We start from the raw sequence: 15,592 nt of genomic DNA, 5'->3' as shown, positions 1-15,592 counted from the left end.
AATTAAAATGCGGATTAATGTTATTGTATTTTTTTTACATTTTCAAAACACTTATAATCTCTTTATTAAAAAAAATTATTTAATTTTTTTATTGAGTTGTTTTACTTCAAAACATTCAAATATAATTTGTTTTTTTTTTAATTTGGCAGTATAACCATAATCATTCCTCTCGACTTTAAGAGTTTCCATATTGAATTGGAATTAAATTAAATTAAATTAAATATGATACATTATTACAGCTGGTTATATGATGATAATAATTTAATAATAAAAAAATATATTGTTTTTTGAGGTCTTTAAATTTAGTTTTTTTATTGAGAAATTAGAGTTGTTATCGTGCATAAGCGGTAATATTTGACTCGAACAAATCGTGTTAGACTTGTAATTGTGTTGTGTCGTGTCTCGTTTCAATTTTTCAACCAATTAAAGATTCTTACAGTTAAAGTTGTAGGTAAAATTTGTAAACTTTAGTTTTAAGTAATCTTAAAATACTTAAATTTTTAGATAAAAGTTGAAACGGAGAAGGGATCAATGATATAACAGGTTCATTGAAAAATAAATATTTAACATATTAATTAGTTTTTTAAATAATATATTTAACACACTTAACTTATTAAATTAATTTAAATTTTCTAAATTAAAATAAATAAATTAATAATTATATTTAATAATTTTTATTAACAATATAATTTAATATATATATATATAAAGAAATAATTATTAACCTGACATGCATGAAAAACGGGTATCGACACGACATAATTGGATCGAAATGATAACCAACTCTAGTCGAAATAACACAAAACACAAATTTAAACACGAGTTAGCACAACACGAATAAACTTGTTGACACAAATTAACACGACACAAAAAATCTCGTGGATCATAATATTTTGAGTGGATCAAGACACGACACGACACACATAAAATTGAGACATGACACGATATGATTGCGAGTCTAACACAATTTGCTCGAGTCGAATACAACCGTTTATGCACGATGATCAACTTTATTTCACACTATATAAATTGTTTCTCATTTATAAACCTATAATATTCATGTCATGACTTCCAACATAATATATTTCATTTAACTTAACAAAGTTAAAGTTAGACACTTAAACTAAACAACATATAACAATGACAAGATGTTAAAGATTCTCCAACCTTATATTAAAATTATTGTTAAATAAAAATGTATTCTCACCTTATTGACCACTAATAATGGTAGTAGGGGACTCTTTAGCAACATCTTTCATTGCCAAACACATTTGTATTTGTATATGATAAAATATGATTCAATATTATTTGTAAATAAGTGACCATTATCAAAATTAAGATTAGTAATATAACTTACTTCCTCCGACATAAATGCCTGATCAGGGTCATTTACGATAGATGAAAGCGTCCCGTCATAATCTAGAAACACAACAATTCGTTTACCTTTTGAGGAGCTCATCATATTAGTAAAACATTCTAGAGTTGAAGGGGTTTACTTAGCCAAAATTGATATAAATCTGAATCAACTACCTCTAGTTCATAAACGGTCGTATTCGACTCGGGCAAGTCATGTTAGACTTTCAATCGTATTGTGTCGTGTCTCAATCTTATGCGTGTCATGTCGTGTCTTGATCCACTCAAAGTATTATAATCCACAGGCTCTTTCATGTCTTGTTAATTCTTGTCCACGAGTTTATTCGTGTCTTGCTAACTCGTTTTTAAATTCGTATTTCGTGTTATTCCGACTAGAGTTTCGACCCAATTGTGTCATGTCGATGCCCTTTTTCATGCGTTTCATGTCATGTCTTCAAATTATAAATATATTTTATTATATTATCAAAATAAAATTATTATCATATATTTATTATTTAATGTAGTACTAATAATTTAAATTATAAAATAATTTGAAAATTTTAAAATAAATTAATTAATGAATATAATATCTGAGATAATTATTAAGAGAGTTACATTTTTATTCATATAATTTATATTTTTTATATTTATATTTTATTTTAATTTATATTATTTAAGTTAATATTTTATTTTTATTTAGTATGTTTAGTTTTAATTATATATATTATATTTATAAAATTAAATAATTTATTAGTTGAATGAGAATATAAATAAATTTAGAAAAAAATGTTAATGTAATGTTGAATACTTTATGTCAGGTGACTAATTGTGTTTATAGTGTTTCGTGTGTATATGTGTTCTCGTGTTGTGTCTATGTCGACTCGTGAACGTGTTACGGTCGTATAAACGCATAATAATGTTGTAATCGTGTTGTCTCGTTCTTGTGTCGTATCCCACCCACGACCCGAGTGTGATAATATAGTATTATGTCGTTCTGTACTAATATTGTGTTGGATCGTGTTGATCCAACTCATTACCCAACCTTACGAGAAACTAACCTCATTTAACTTATATAAGAAACAGATAATGAAAAATAGGTTTTTTTTTATCATTTCTTGAATTATTTAAGAAAGCAAGAAAAATTAAAGTATATAATATTTTAGTATTTAAAAAAAATAATTGATTCAGTATTTTTTTGGTTTAAGTTCAAATCTAAATGAAGAATAACTTTTTAATTAAAATTATTGGTTAACCAAGGTTTGTTTAAAAAATTAATTTGATCATTAATGTGATTAAAATATGTGACTTTTAGTCTCTTAAAACTCACTCTATCACTTAAGATACCTTAATGAATTAGTTTTTGTAAATAATTTTAAAAAAATAAATAGGCATGCATGTTGAATTGATGAGCATGCATTAAATAATTTTATATGATGATTTGTGTTAATTTAGTTAATGAAACAAATTAACAAACTTTCAGCCATCAAAACATATATATATAGATCTTGCATTGTTTGTTAGTTGTACATTTGCTTTTTATAATAATGGATTTGGAATGTGTGGTTCAACTGCTTTCCTCTCTTCCACCCTCAACTAACTAATTAATCCAAGTTATTAATTTTAGCTTCAGCTAGCTCGATTTGTTTAAGTAATTTCTTGGATTAATTAAGATTTTGTTTAAGTGTTTCTTGGATGATCAGTGTCCGTTATGACAATATATTTATTTAAAATTAAAATTTTTTTTATATTATTAAGTATCAATTTTACTTTTAATATAGAAAATTAATATAAGTCCTATAGTAATAGACTTTTATATTTTAAATAAAAATCACTTTAAACATTTAAATTATTTTACCAGTATCATATACTAAACTACTACTACTATATAATTGACCCTCATTGGTTAGATGACTGATATATATAATCACTCTTGTCAACTACAATTCCTTATTGGTTAAATCAATTATTCATTATTCTTCAATTTTTTCCTATACACGATTGATAGTTTGTTGGTTTGGTTGCTGGTAAATATCTATATGCAATTTGTATTATTTAACTTCACAAATAGTTTTGACAATTTAATATTAGGATTGAAAAAGTAAGAATTAATAAAACATAAAAGAAAATAAAATAAATTTTCTTTTTTAGTTCACTACAACAATAGCAAAAAGAAATCACATCCATCCAAACTCTTAAAAAGAAAGTATATATATAAAATCAGTTAAAAGTAAAATGCTTGTAATAATAAATGGATAATACCTTCAACCAAAACAAGTTTGATCAAAAGAAAGCAGATGATAAGTTTGAGGTGTGTGTATCAAACGAAATGCTCTGTTGGATACTCGTTCTCGTATCCATTGTAGTCGTAATACAGTCTTTCTCCTTTCGATATATCTCTATTAGCTATCAGCAAAACTCGCGACTCACCATTTACATCAAATCTCACACACTTTACATTCACTTTTTTCTTGGCATCCCTGCATTCATAATTCAGATCATCATCATCATCATCATCATTATAAACCAATCCCACAAAGACATGGCTTACACTGAGTGATTGTTTATGCCATTGATAAACCGAGCAATGTTACTTCTCTTATCAGGGCAAATAACAAGGCTTCTTGATGGATAAGAAGCAGAAATCAGAGTCATAATGCTATCTCCACTGTCATTTTCCCTGTTCTTCAAGTAATCAACATCTCCAATATATTCGGTTATTATTGTTAGATCCTTAATAAATCTATCTGCTTCTACAGTAAACCTGATATCATCCAGAACAAAAATTATTCAAATTTTCAATAACCATTGATAAACAGGACAATGTTAATGCATATTTGGTACCCTTCTTTTAGGTCATAAACAACCATTAGAGGTGGACATTCCCCTCTTTCCATCATACTTTTGCACAAATTTAAGGTTTCAAGATCCTCTTTTGACAATACCTGCACATGCATGTAATTAATATCTGTTTCTCAGCCAAATTCATATTGCATTGGGAAAACTTCAAATCAAATAACAAAACCCTATCTTTTCTCGCCAAGTTCTTCTGTTCCTCATCAAGAACATAGTTCTTGAATTCTAACATTCTCTCTTTTGTTAGTATTCAAAACATGTAGTCTCAGCTCAAATCATTGTAAGAATGTGAAATCTAGACTATTTGGATGCAAGATTTCAGTTCAAAACGAAATTCATTAATCAACCCTAAATTTACCTGCATTCCACCACACTCCAAAGCAGAGCGATTTGCAGATTTAGGGGCCATTCCAATGACGTAAGTGAGCTCGTTGCTGTACTCAGCACAGGTTGAAGTCAAAGCGGTAGCCAGCGAGGCCAGTTGTTCTAGTCTCCTAGCGGGATCATCACTTGGATTGAATGCCAAAAGCTTTTTCCTCTTCTTCTTTAATAATGCCAGATTACTTACTCTTCTTCTTTTCTTCTTTTTGTTTTCTGCAACAAAAATCGATTAATAATACCTTATTGAACTCTGTCTATCCAATTTTAAAGATGAAATGAACATCACCTTGAACCGATTCCTGGCTTGCCTCTGAATGCCTTTTTATCCGGAAAAAGTCGATGATTATGGTCTGAATTAAGGGAAACTCTGCAGCAGATTAAGTAGAATGAGACATTTTTTATGCATTTTCCTTTCTGTAATAGAAAACAGAGCATTTGACTCTTCTTTCTTCTTCTTCTTCTTCTTCATTTGCGTCTCTTATTCTTTGAGTCATTGTTAATGAACAAAGAAATGAAAAGTAAAAATACGACAGCGATTGATAATTGAAAATGCTCGAAGTGGAAATGGAGAAATTACAGAAGAAACATACTGTAGTTATCTTTCTTTTGACGGGAGCAAGAAGGACAGAACCAGGAGTCTTTGGGAACGGAAACTAGGATCGGTCGGAGGCAAAACAGATGAAATCCTCCGTCGCAGTTATCGCACAATAGAAGTTGGTCGGCGAATTCGCCGGAGTCACATTTCTCACAACAGGTGTCGCTGAAATCTTTTTCCGGCACGGCGGAGGGAGGCTTCTTAGCTCGAACCCTACTCCTCATCGCCGCTTTTGATTTCATCAGCAAGAACCGATTGGTTTTCGACTTTCGCTGTAAACATCTTATTTTCCCGCCATGTTTTGCTAAAAATTAGAAACTATATAGGAATGTCAAAATGGCACCTAAAGCATTATGAGATATTTAAAATAGCATCTAAAGTCTATTTGCATATAAAACTAGACCTAATTTTCATTATACGGAAAACAGAGAAAATCGAATCGACCGATTGATCTTCTTCTTCATCAACATTCAGTTTCAGCATGGAGGCCAACGAAGAGCAAACAGAAGAACAATCATCATCATCATCGTCACTTAGCATTCACTTCGTATCCTCTGTTGACTCGCCCGAGTTCACTCTCCTTACATCGGCTGTGAGTCTCGCCTCGGTTGTCGGACTCGACGCTGAATGGAAGCCTGTTCGAGAAAGCCAGTCCACATTCCCAACCGTCACGCTCCTGCAAATTGCATGTAGACTCCCAGGCAACAGGACTGATTATCTCTCCGGTGATTCGCCGGTTTTCCTTCTTGACCTGGTGGCGCTTCCTCTTTCCTCGGTCTACGCGCTATTGAATGCCCTCTTTGTCTCGCCAAATGTTCTCAAATTAGGATTTAGATTCAAGCAAGATTTGGTATATCTCTCGTCTACTTTTCGCTCGCAAGGCTGTGATCCTGCTGGATTCGATAAGGTACTCTCACTCAATCTCCATTACCTACCGTGATGTTTTCTGAATAATTGATTCGTTTACTTATTACTTGTTGAGACCGATCGAATTCACTATTTGACTAGCATTATGCATTTCTTTTCTTTTGCTTAAACTTAATGTCTGCAAACTTGATAAACCAAGGTTTATTGTTAGCACCAGCATCATGACATGATTATTGAAACTGGTTAACAGGTAGAGCCTTTCCTTGATATTACATCGATATACAGTTATCTACAACAAAAGCAATCTGGAAGGAAACCATCAAAGCAAACAAAGAGTCTTGCAGCCATTTGCGAGGAATTGTTGGCCATTTCTCTGTCAAAGGTTTTATCTCTAATATGCGCTGCTTAGACTCTCCCTGCCCAGATGAAGTTAATACTGTAGCTAGCTAGACAAGTGTTCTGATGAAAATCTCTCAATTACATTTTTGCTGTGTTAGGAACTTCAATGCAGTGACTGGTCACAGCGTCCACTCACCAAAGAACAGAAGATATATGCTTCTGCAGATGCACATTGTTTACTGGAAATATTTGATGTCTTTCAGAATAAGGTTATAAACGAAGGTTAGTCTTAGCTTGATTCGGTACAATGGAACACATGTTTAACTGGCGGTATCTAGAAAGTAAACACTAGAGATTGTTTGATTTTTATTTAGCTTGAATAATGAACTTCTAGAAACACAAGTTGCCCCTTTCAGATTTGAAGCTATTTACTACTGTATTATTTTCAAATAAGAACAAATAGTGAATACGTGAGGTGAAGGAATTGTATGGAGACTTATGGACTAGTTGATAAAAGTTAATCTAAGTGCCAAAAATTGAAATCTGAAATGAAGTACTAAATTATTAAGTGAATTAGTTTTGTAAATCATCTCACATTTAATTTTTCAAAGTATAGTTTAACAAATTACATGTTCAATATTAAGTAAAGTTGACTTAACTTAATTTCTTACCTATTTTCAGCTCTACTCAATAAGTTATGCGGCCTATTCAAATATGTTATCAAACCAGCTTGTTTAAAAAGTACTATATTTGTCTAGATTTAGTGATAGTTCAGGCTATCAACCATACCCCTAGTTGGTTGCTATATTTGGGTCCAGGTCTATGTATACAATGCTTTCTTCTAAGTTCTAATATTCCTCGAGTCGAATATGTTTAGTATTTTCATGGGAGAATATATACCTTCTTGGTTAACATAGGCCCATCATATAGTCATTCAAGCTCTATTTAATTGGATATTGGAAGCTCATGAAAATAATTCCTCAATCAAGCAAGGTCACAAGTAGTATCCACCATTGCTCCATATTCAGGTTTTGAACTGGATGGCTTATTTGGCTTCTTTTTCTCTAAGTAATTTTATTCTAAAAGGGTTGTACAGCTAGATTAACCAATGAAAATATACCTTGTTATCTAATTACAGCAAGTATAAAAGCTTTCCAGCATGGTATCCAATAAGCTAGGTTATAATTTTTTGCTTCACATATAATTGATTACCCATTTTCTTTTGTGGAACTTGGTCTGTTTCAGTTATTGGCTTATTGCGTCTTGTTCTCTTCTGATAGTAGATTCTGATGATATCTTAAGTGTCTTGTTACAGAAAATTCTATATATAACAACGGACACAGTTCCTCCAGTCCTGATCCTGGACTGAAGAGTATTCTTGAGGAGCCTAGTGGTGAGAGTGGAATATTAAAGACTAAATTTTCTGAAGCTTTGGAAATAATCCAAGCTACGACAGCCTCTGAGTACTATCATGACATTTCTTCTGCATTTAGAGTGGTATCCCCACTGGGTAAAAACACTGTTTGCTTGGACAACTCACTCTTGCAGATTATTAGGAAGCACGGTGATAAGATTCTTCTAAAAGAAAGTGACAGAGAGCCTAAAACTTCAAAAAATAGAGGCAAAAAGAAATCGTCAGTTGGTATGGTACACAAGGAGAAGCTACCAGAATTTTTTGATGACTGGCAAGGTCCTTCACCTTGGGATCCATCTTTAGGTGGTGATGGACGTCCAAAGTTTCTATGTGATGTGATGGTAATGCTCCTTTGCTGTTTCATATCTTCATATACTGTGATTGCTTCTCTTAATTCAAATAATAATTACTTAATCATTTGGACTAAGTGATAAGTCATAGTCTACAATTGTTTTCATTGAAGATATTGCTATATTGTAGGGCTTACTGTGAATGTAATAATGGTAATGAGACTTGAAACTGCAGGTAGAAGGTTTAGCAAAACATTTGCGATGTGTTGGGATAGATGCCGCCATTCCATATTCCAGAAAGCCTGAAACCAGGTAATGATTACTGATTAGAGCGAATTTAAAGAAGCGCCATTCCATATACTATTTTGAATTGATGTCTCCAGGGAATTGATAGACCATGCTCTGAAAGAGAAGAGAGTGCTCCTAACCCGTGATGCCAAGCTATTGAGGCACGGATATCTGCTCAATAACCAGATATATAGAGTGAAGAACCTTCTAAAAAATGATCAGCTGCTTGAGGTATGATCAATCATTCTATGCACCCGAAAAAGGCCTAAATCGGTTACTGATATTGATATCCTTGCAGGTGATTGAGACTTTCGAACTAAAAATTTCAGAGGAGAAGCTGATGTCAAGATGCACGAAATGTAACGGCATGTTCATACAAAAACCACTGAGCATGGAGGAAGCGGTGGAAGCAGCAAAGGGGTTTCAAGTGATTCCGAGCTGCTTATTTGACAAGAAGCTCGAGTTCTGGCAGTGCCTCGACTGTCATCAGCTCTACTGGGAGGTAAATTATAATTTCACAGAAGACAGTTAATTTGTTCCTACTTCTGGATTTTTTTTTTTTTTTTTATTTCCATCAGTTCTTAGACGTTCTGATTCTTGAGATTTAACTACTACTGCAGGGAACTCAATATCATAATGCTGTACAGAAATTCATAGATGTTTGCAAGCTGGAGAAGTAACAATTTGTTAATTTCATCTATCTCTTCAATTTGGATAATTCTGTTTTTATTACATCAGTATTGATATTTAATTCTGTTGTATGAAAGATTTTTGAAAGAATTATTATTATTTTGTTTTTGTAAAATGGGTTCATAACAAATTTAAGGTTGGACTCCATAAATATAATTCTCTTTTACACCTTTCTCATGTGATGATAATATATTTGAAGAGTGGGTGTCTAAGAGATGTGTTACTTGAAGCATGTTGAAAGCTTCACTTGAAACATATTAAGTTAGATTGTCTTTTTAAGATTAAAGTCAAATTATGATTTATAATAATAATATACTTGTTCGGTATAGATTATTTAAATAATTTATAACTTAAAAACATTATATATCACTTCGGTTATTTAAATAACCCGAATTGGAACAATTGGCGAGTCACCACCCACCCAACATCTCTTATTGCCATGGCATGGCAATAATTTCTTTCACGTACACAAACACACTTGGCGGAGGCCAAATTGAAAACGTTGCCTATTTGGGTTGGTAAAAATAGGTACGGTGACGTCATCCTCCACTTTCTATCTCCGGCGGAAGTTCCGGCGACCGCAAAAAGAAAACTAGAGAAAAAAGATATTTTTACTTTTAATAACTTTTTCACGTCCTTGTAATTGTAAAGACAAAAATAAAATAAAATGTGTTGATTTGATTAGAACACCACATTAACAAAAAGTATATTATTCATAGTATATCAGAAAATTAGTCCAAACAATCATATGTTATAACAAAAACAAAAGAATAATACATTTATAATATAATTATAATAGTTCGGTCAAATTAGGCTGCAATTTTGTGCACTATTTATACTAAGATTCAGGTCTAGCTAACTAGGAGGATATTTATATCATCATTCGAGTAAAACAAAGTCATCTTGTTCATATGGATGTTTTCTAATTTTATATACATGCATCTAATTTATAAAAAAAAAAAAAAACATTATTAAATAATCTCTAGCTTAGCAAATCCAATGACCTATTTATTAACATCTTTGGAATCATTGAGCCATTTTAATTAAAACAAAACAATCAAATTTAGACATGAATCTATAAAAAAAAAAAAAAAGAGCTCATATTTTTTTTATGTCACAATATCTGATAGTTAAAAAAATCTTATTTGATTGTTACTTTAGAGCCAGTTAAATTGGAGAAATTCTTGCAATAAATTTGAATTTTATTTCCATCACTTCAAAAAGAAAATTGGCCAATTAATTAATTTGTGCTTTAATTTATATTTGACAAGACTGTTAATTTTTTTTTAGATTTGTTTTAAATGAGAGTGAATGCTATGACTAAGGTTTCAGGCTAACTTCTTAATTGAAATTCTTTTATTTTATTGTATTAATTAATATTTTTATTTAATATAAGATTAAGAATTTATAGTAGAGCCGTAATTAGTTTTAGCATTATAAAAATATGATAAATATTTTGCCGACCATCAAATGCGATAGATATAACTTATCTTATTGTCATGATGACTCCAACTGGTGTCTGGAATTAATAAATATATATATTTTTAAAGGAGACGTAAAATGAGAGAGGGAGATGCATTGAACATTTTGTCAAACATAAAAAAAAAAAGTAAACAATAAACTAAATTAAATCAAATCAAATCAAATATGTATATTAAAATAAATCTATTTTAAAAAAGAAAATTAAAAATCATATAATATATTAGTTTATATTGGATGAATCAATATTAAATTAGATGATGTCAATCAATACACTTTATCTATATAGAATGAATTAGTTTATATTAGATTTAATTCGTTCTCAGTCATAAAAACAAATTGATATATATTACAAGAGGAGAGACAGGGAGAGAATTTGAGAGAAAAAATTAAGTATCACTTATCACTAATTTGAAAAATGATAAATGATGAGAAGAGAGATAAATTTTATTATTTTTTTGACCAATTAAATTGCGTCACGTCATTTCCTTCCAAATTCCCTCTCCAATCCTTTTTTATATTATATAATTTATATTTAATATTTTTATATTATATTTGGTAGAGTAAATTGAACTCTAACAAAATTGGGTTATGAATTTTAGGATATATCATAGAAAAAAATAAAGGAAACATGGTAAATCTTTCAACTGAATACTTATTATTTAATCTTTAATTTATTATAATAATGTATTTATTCTCTACTAATTAATGGTAAAGTTAGGTATGATCCTTTTGTCCAATGCAACCACAATAGCATTGCCGTGACCATTTTAATTCAACGTCAAAAACTGCGTCAATTGAAAAGTAATTAATGTTTAGGCAAAACAAAAATTATGTAACCATTGAAAGTACACAATAACAAATATTATATGTTTTACTTATAACTCTGAATATAAATAATATTAGAAGATTTTCAAAATTTTAAATATAAAAAAAGAGTCGTTAGAGATGAAAGAAAAAAAAAGAGATGTGAATTTTCTTGTACTGTATATTCAAATAAAATCAACTAAAGTAATATTAATTTTTTATTAATGTTTTTTTTTTTACACTATTTGTCTTAAATTACAGATATAATCAGTTGTATTTTGTTTGATTTATAAAATAAAAAAATCATTTGTAGGTAAACATTATATTTCGGTTAATAGTCATGAGCTAATTAAATGTATAAAATATTGAGTCGTTCGGAGTTCGTATTCTTTACGAGCTGCATCACTTATTGAATAATGTCTTTTATTTTGTTTATTTTTTCATGTCATGTTTTATCATTATTATTAAATAATTTTTATAATTTTTAATATATATCGAATTTTTTTCACCCTAGTTAGCTAATTAAATGTACAAAATATCGATATAAATTGTTAAACTCAATTAGTTAATAATAAATAAAGCAAACTCATTAAGGTATCAGTTTAATTAATTTACTTAAAACATTTCAAATGAATGATTTAAATACATATTTAATAATTAATTTGATATCAAATATCTACTCATAAACTTGATTTTGAAATGGTTTTTTGTTATTTTGTATTACTATTTTTTTAAAATATTTTTTTTGTACGGTTATGCTTATACTTAATTTCTTTTATTTTATTACATTAACTATTTTAAATCAATTATTTTTCATTTAATATAAGATTAATAATTTAGAATACAATATATATTTTTAGCTTTATAAATGATGGTGAATATTAACATAATAATATTTTCATACCATGAGATAAGATTTGTTCCATAAATAATTCATTATTCTCTTATTATCATTTCATTAATTTATCAATTAAAATTACCTCTATTTTTTTTTATTCAATAATCCAAATTCCAAATTAGAAAATAGAGTCAAATGGAGAGGTTAAAAAATGAATAAGGATATGCATGAACATTTTGTTAAACAAAAAATTGGTATTAATTAAATTAAGTATACTCGTTTCTTTAAATTGAGGATTAGATAATTTATAAATAATAACAAATTATAGTATAGGAAAAAAAAAGTGTTTAGCATATAAAGAGAATCCACTACAAAAGATTGAGACCACTATATGTTGACTCAAATATCAATTAGTTAAATAAAATTAATGTTAACCTATTAGTATGGTTAGGGATGACAATTGAACGAGTTTAAATAAAATTAATGTTAACAGTTAAAATTAATATTTTAATTTGATTATATTATTTAAGTGTTATATATTAGACAAATTAATCATTAATTAGAAAAAGTTTTGTATTAAATATAAAAAAGAATTAAGATGGAAAAGTTCATTTTTGGTAATAATCATTAAGAAAAGTAGATCATATGAATTAATACAATAGTAATTAAATTGGTCGTTTGGACATATTAATGTGAGTTTATTATTATTATTATTTGGGATTGGATAGCGATGACGTTACGAAAACAACAAAGAATGTATAGTAATTAAAATGATGAGAAATTGTTAATATATTATGAGAATGGATTGATGTAAACATTAAAAGAATTGATTCCATTAAGAAAATTATGTCCAAAAAAACTAACATCATAATTACTTGGACGACTAAACCCTCTCTCTCTTTCTCTTAAGAGAGAGAGATGCATATGCACACCCACCCACTAGGGTTTAATTTCAAAATAATTTTTTATTAATTCTATCAATTAAATATTAAAATATATTTTATTTAATTACTTAAAAAGATATAAATTATAAAGTTTTTAGGAGTGTTTTTACTTAAATAAGTTGTTGGAAGATTATTTGAAAATAATGATGATATGGTAAACATGACTAAAACAAGGCAAAAAAAAGGCAGAAGCACATGAAACTTCCAGCAGCAGCGCAAGAGCATATAAAGTTGCTTTTCTCTTTACACATGAGAAGAAGAGATGATGCTTTAGCAAAGTTGAGTGCTTCTTGCTTTAATTGAAGAAGACTGACTGACTAGCTCAAAGGCCAAAGTCCCTTTTTCTCTCTTTCTCTTTCTCTCTCTCTCTCTAGGGTCTGATGGACGCATCTCAGTGGACACAGGTAAAAGGAGAAGAAAAAGAAAAAGAAAACACCAATCTTTCTTTGAAATCATGATCATATCTCTGATAGCTAAAGTTTTTCAAAGTTGTTGAGGTTTTCAAGGCTTTGGTTTTGATTTTTCTTTACTTTTCTTTTCCTTTCTTTCTTTCTTTTGTTCCATCTTCTTCTTGTAATTCATTAGGGTTTCATACATATATATATATATATATAAGAGCTGCTTACTTTTTTTTATCTTCTTTTTTTCTGAGAAATATATATTGATGTTGTTGTCTTCCATAGATGGATAGATCTATGATTTTATGCTTAATTTTGTTTTTGATTTCTTTCTTTTCCCAATCACCTCATAAAAAACATTCATAAGGGGGGTGTGGGGGGGAAGTTATAGATATATATAGTACTTACTGATCATTCTCTTGTAATTCTGATGAAACCAGAAAGCTCTCTTTATTTTTGTTTCTGATCATCCATCTCTCCTTTTGTTTGTTTCCTAAATCATGATCATCATCATGCAGCAGCAGCAGCTGTCTGTCTTATGGGTTTTTTCTTCTCTTTCAGTAGTACTACTAGCAAAACACAATCAATCCTATGATCTATCTTTGAGTGAAGGAGTGTGGTTTTTTTTTGTTTTTGTTTTTTACTGTCCTTTTTCTTCTGAACATGTGATTGATTAATTAATTAATTAATTACATCAAATTAAAATTCCTTAAATTTGTTTACTGATCTTTAATATTGTTTACTAATTAGGGTAATATTGTTGTGAAGAAGGGTGGGTTGGGGACGGGGGCGATGATGATGGAAGAATCAAAGGCGGCTGCAGGCGGTGATCAAAAGAGGCCAAGGCCGCAGAAAGAGAAAGCAGTGAATTGTCCGAGGTGTAATTCAATCAATACCAAGTTTTGTTACTACAATAATTACAGTCAATCTCAGCCAAGGTATTTCTGCAAGACTTGCAGAAGGTATTGGACTGAAGGTGGGACATTAAGGAGTGTTCCTGTCGGAGGAGGTTCTAGGAAGAACAAGAAATCATCATCATCATCATCAAGGAAAGAACATGTTCTTGATCTGAACCCAATAATAAGCAGCTTCCCATTATCAGATCATCATCATCATAATAATTCCAACACCTCTGCCTCCTCCCAAAAGGGTGGTCAAGATCTGAACTTGGCATATGGTTACAACAGCAATTTGATCCTAAATCCATCATCTGCTGCTGCTAATAACCTAACGGGCATGACTCCAAAAGGGCTAATGACATGTTTCATGCCTCCGATGTCAGCTGGTAATATCTTCTCGTCGTCGTCTGGATTTCCATGTAATTCACATGAATTATTTATGAAGCCGCCACCAGTACCACCACCAAGTCTGAACTTTTCCTTGGATGGATTTGGGAATATTAATGGATATGGAATTGATCATGATCATGATCATCATCATCAAGATCAGGGTAGTGCTAAGATGTTCTTTCCTCTTGAGGACTTGAAGCTGCAGCAGGCAGCATCATCAACAAGTCATCAACAAATATTTGATCAAAATAATAATAGAGTGCTGCATGGATCAGAGCCGTCCGTTGGTGGGTATTGGAGTGGGATGTTGGGTGGATCGGGATCAGGAACAGGATCATGGTGAGTTAATTAAACCATGGAAAGGAAAAGAAAAGAAAGTTGGCTATTTGATCTTGCTTTTCTTTCATAATGGTGAGTGAATGAATGACTCATGAGTGACTGTGTTTTACCTTTTATTATTTTTTTTTTTTTGTTTTTGTCTTTATCCTCCCCTTTCGGATTGGAAACTAACAGCTAGCTTGTGAGTAAAATTGGTTTTTTTTCAAGGTTTTCATTCAGCTATCTTTTTAATTTTATTATTAAAGGGTGGGTTTGTATATCCTAGTTAATTTCGTGGATTCTCTGTCTTAATTAATTAAAGAGCTTGTTAATTTGATGCATGCATGTGGATTATTTGAAAATATTATGACTGCATTAATATTTTAAAATGTAAGAAAATATACAGGGTCAGACTCAAATAACCCTTTTATTATTAGAGATTTGTTCTT

The 15,592-nt window shown here is 30.2% G+C and overlaps 3 protein-coding genes across 3 annotated transcripts; 2 read left to right on the top strand and 1 right to left on the bottom strand.

Moving 5' to 3' along the window:
• Nucleotides 1-3,532: 3,532 nt before the first annotated feature.
• Nucleotides 3,533-5,434, bottom strand: LOC124927726 (histone-lysine N-methyltransferase ATXR6). The gene is made up of 6 exons (XM_047468185.1): nucleotides 5,178-5,434; nucleotides 4,874-4,954; nucleotides 4,565-4,800; nucleotides 4,195-4,295; nucleotides 3,902-4,114; nucleotides 3,533-3,830 (listed from the first exon to the last, which is right to left on the bottom strand). Exons 1-6 carry the CDS (start codon nucleotides 5,422-5,424, stop codon nucleotides 3,671-3,673), a joined length of 1,038 nt encoding a protein of 345 aa, XP_047324141.1. The 5' UTR covers nucleotides 5,425-5,434; the 3' UTR covers nucleotides 3,533-3,670.
• Nucleotides 5,435-5,641: 207 nt separating this feature from the next.
• Nucleotides 5,642-9,190, top strand: LOC124925596. The gene is made up of 8 exons (XM_047465642.1): nucleotides 5,642-6,089; nucleotides 6,300-6,431; nucleotides 6,547-6,670; nucleotides 7,704-8,143; nucleotides 8,328-8,404; nucleotides 8,476-8,611; nucleotides 8,679-8,882; nucleotides 9,001-9,190. The coding sequence occupies exons 1-8, from the start codon at nucleotides 5,664-5,666 to the stop codon at nucleotides 9,058-9,060; spliced, it is 1,599 nt and encodes a 532-aa protein (XP_047321598.1). The 5' UTR covers nucleotides 5,642-5,663; the 3' UTR covers nucleotides 9,061-9,190.
• Nucleotides 9,191-13,775: 4,585 nt separating this feature from the next.
• Nucleotides 13,776-15,484, top strand: LOC124928240 (dof zinc finger protein 1-like). The gene has a single exon (XM_047468774.1). It carries the CDS (start codon nucleotides 14,329-14,331, stop codon nucleotides 15,166-15,168), a length of 840 nt encoding a protein of 279 aa, XP_047324730.1. The 5' UTR covers nucleotides 13,776-14,328; the 3' UTR covers nucleotides 15,169-15,484.
• Nucleotides 15,485-15,592: the final 108 nt, after the last annotated feature.

This window comes from Impatiens glandulifera, chromosome 2 (assembly GCF_907164915.1).
Source record: "Impatiens glandulifera chromosome 2, dImpGla2.1, whole genome shotgun sequence".
Classification (NCBI taxonomy): domain Eukaryota; kingdom Viridiplantae; phylum Streptophyta; class Magnoliopsida; order Ericales; family Balsaminaceae; genus Impatiens; species Impatiens glandulifera.
Note: the sequence above shows the minus strand (reverse complement) of the source record. Positions and strands in the feature narration are given on the sequence as shown.

Excerpts from the sequence above, each read along its gene's own strand:
- LOC124927726 (XM_047468185.1), bottom strand. The coding sequence starts at position 5,424 with ATGAAATCAAAAGCGGCGATGAGGAGTAGGGTTCGAGCTAAGAAGCCT. Across the intron at positions 4,801-4,873 it reads AAGCCAGGAATCGGTTCAAG|AAAACAAAAAGAAGAAAAGA; the intron begins GTGATGTTCATT and ends TTTTTGTTGCAG. Across the intron at positions 3,831-3,901 it reads GGCATAAACAATCACTCAGT|GGATGCCAAGAAAAAAGTGA; the intron begins GTAAGCCATGTC and ends TTATGAATGCAG.
- LOC124925596 (XM_047465642.1), top strand. The coding sequence starts at position 5,664 with ATGGAGGCCAACGAAGAGCAAACAGAAGAACAATCATCATCATCATCG. Across the intron at positions 6,090-6,299 it reads ATCCTGCTGGATTCGATAAG|GTAGAGCCTTTCCTTGATAT; the intron begins GTACTCTCACTC and ends ACTGGTTAACAG. Across the intron at positions 8,612-8,678 it reads AAAATGATCAGCTGCTTGAG|GTGATTGAGACTTTCGAACT; the intron begins GTATGATCAATC and ends ATATCCTTGCAG.
- LOC124928240 (XM_047468774.1), top strand. The coding sequence starts at position 14,329 with ATGATGATGGAAGAATCAAAGGCGGCTGCAGGCGGTGATCAAAAGAGG.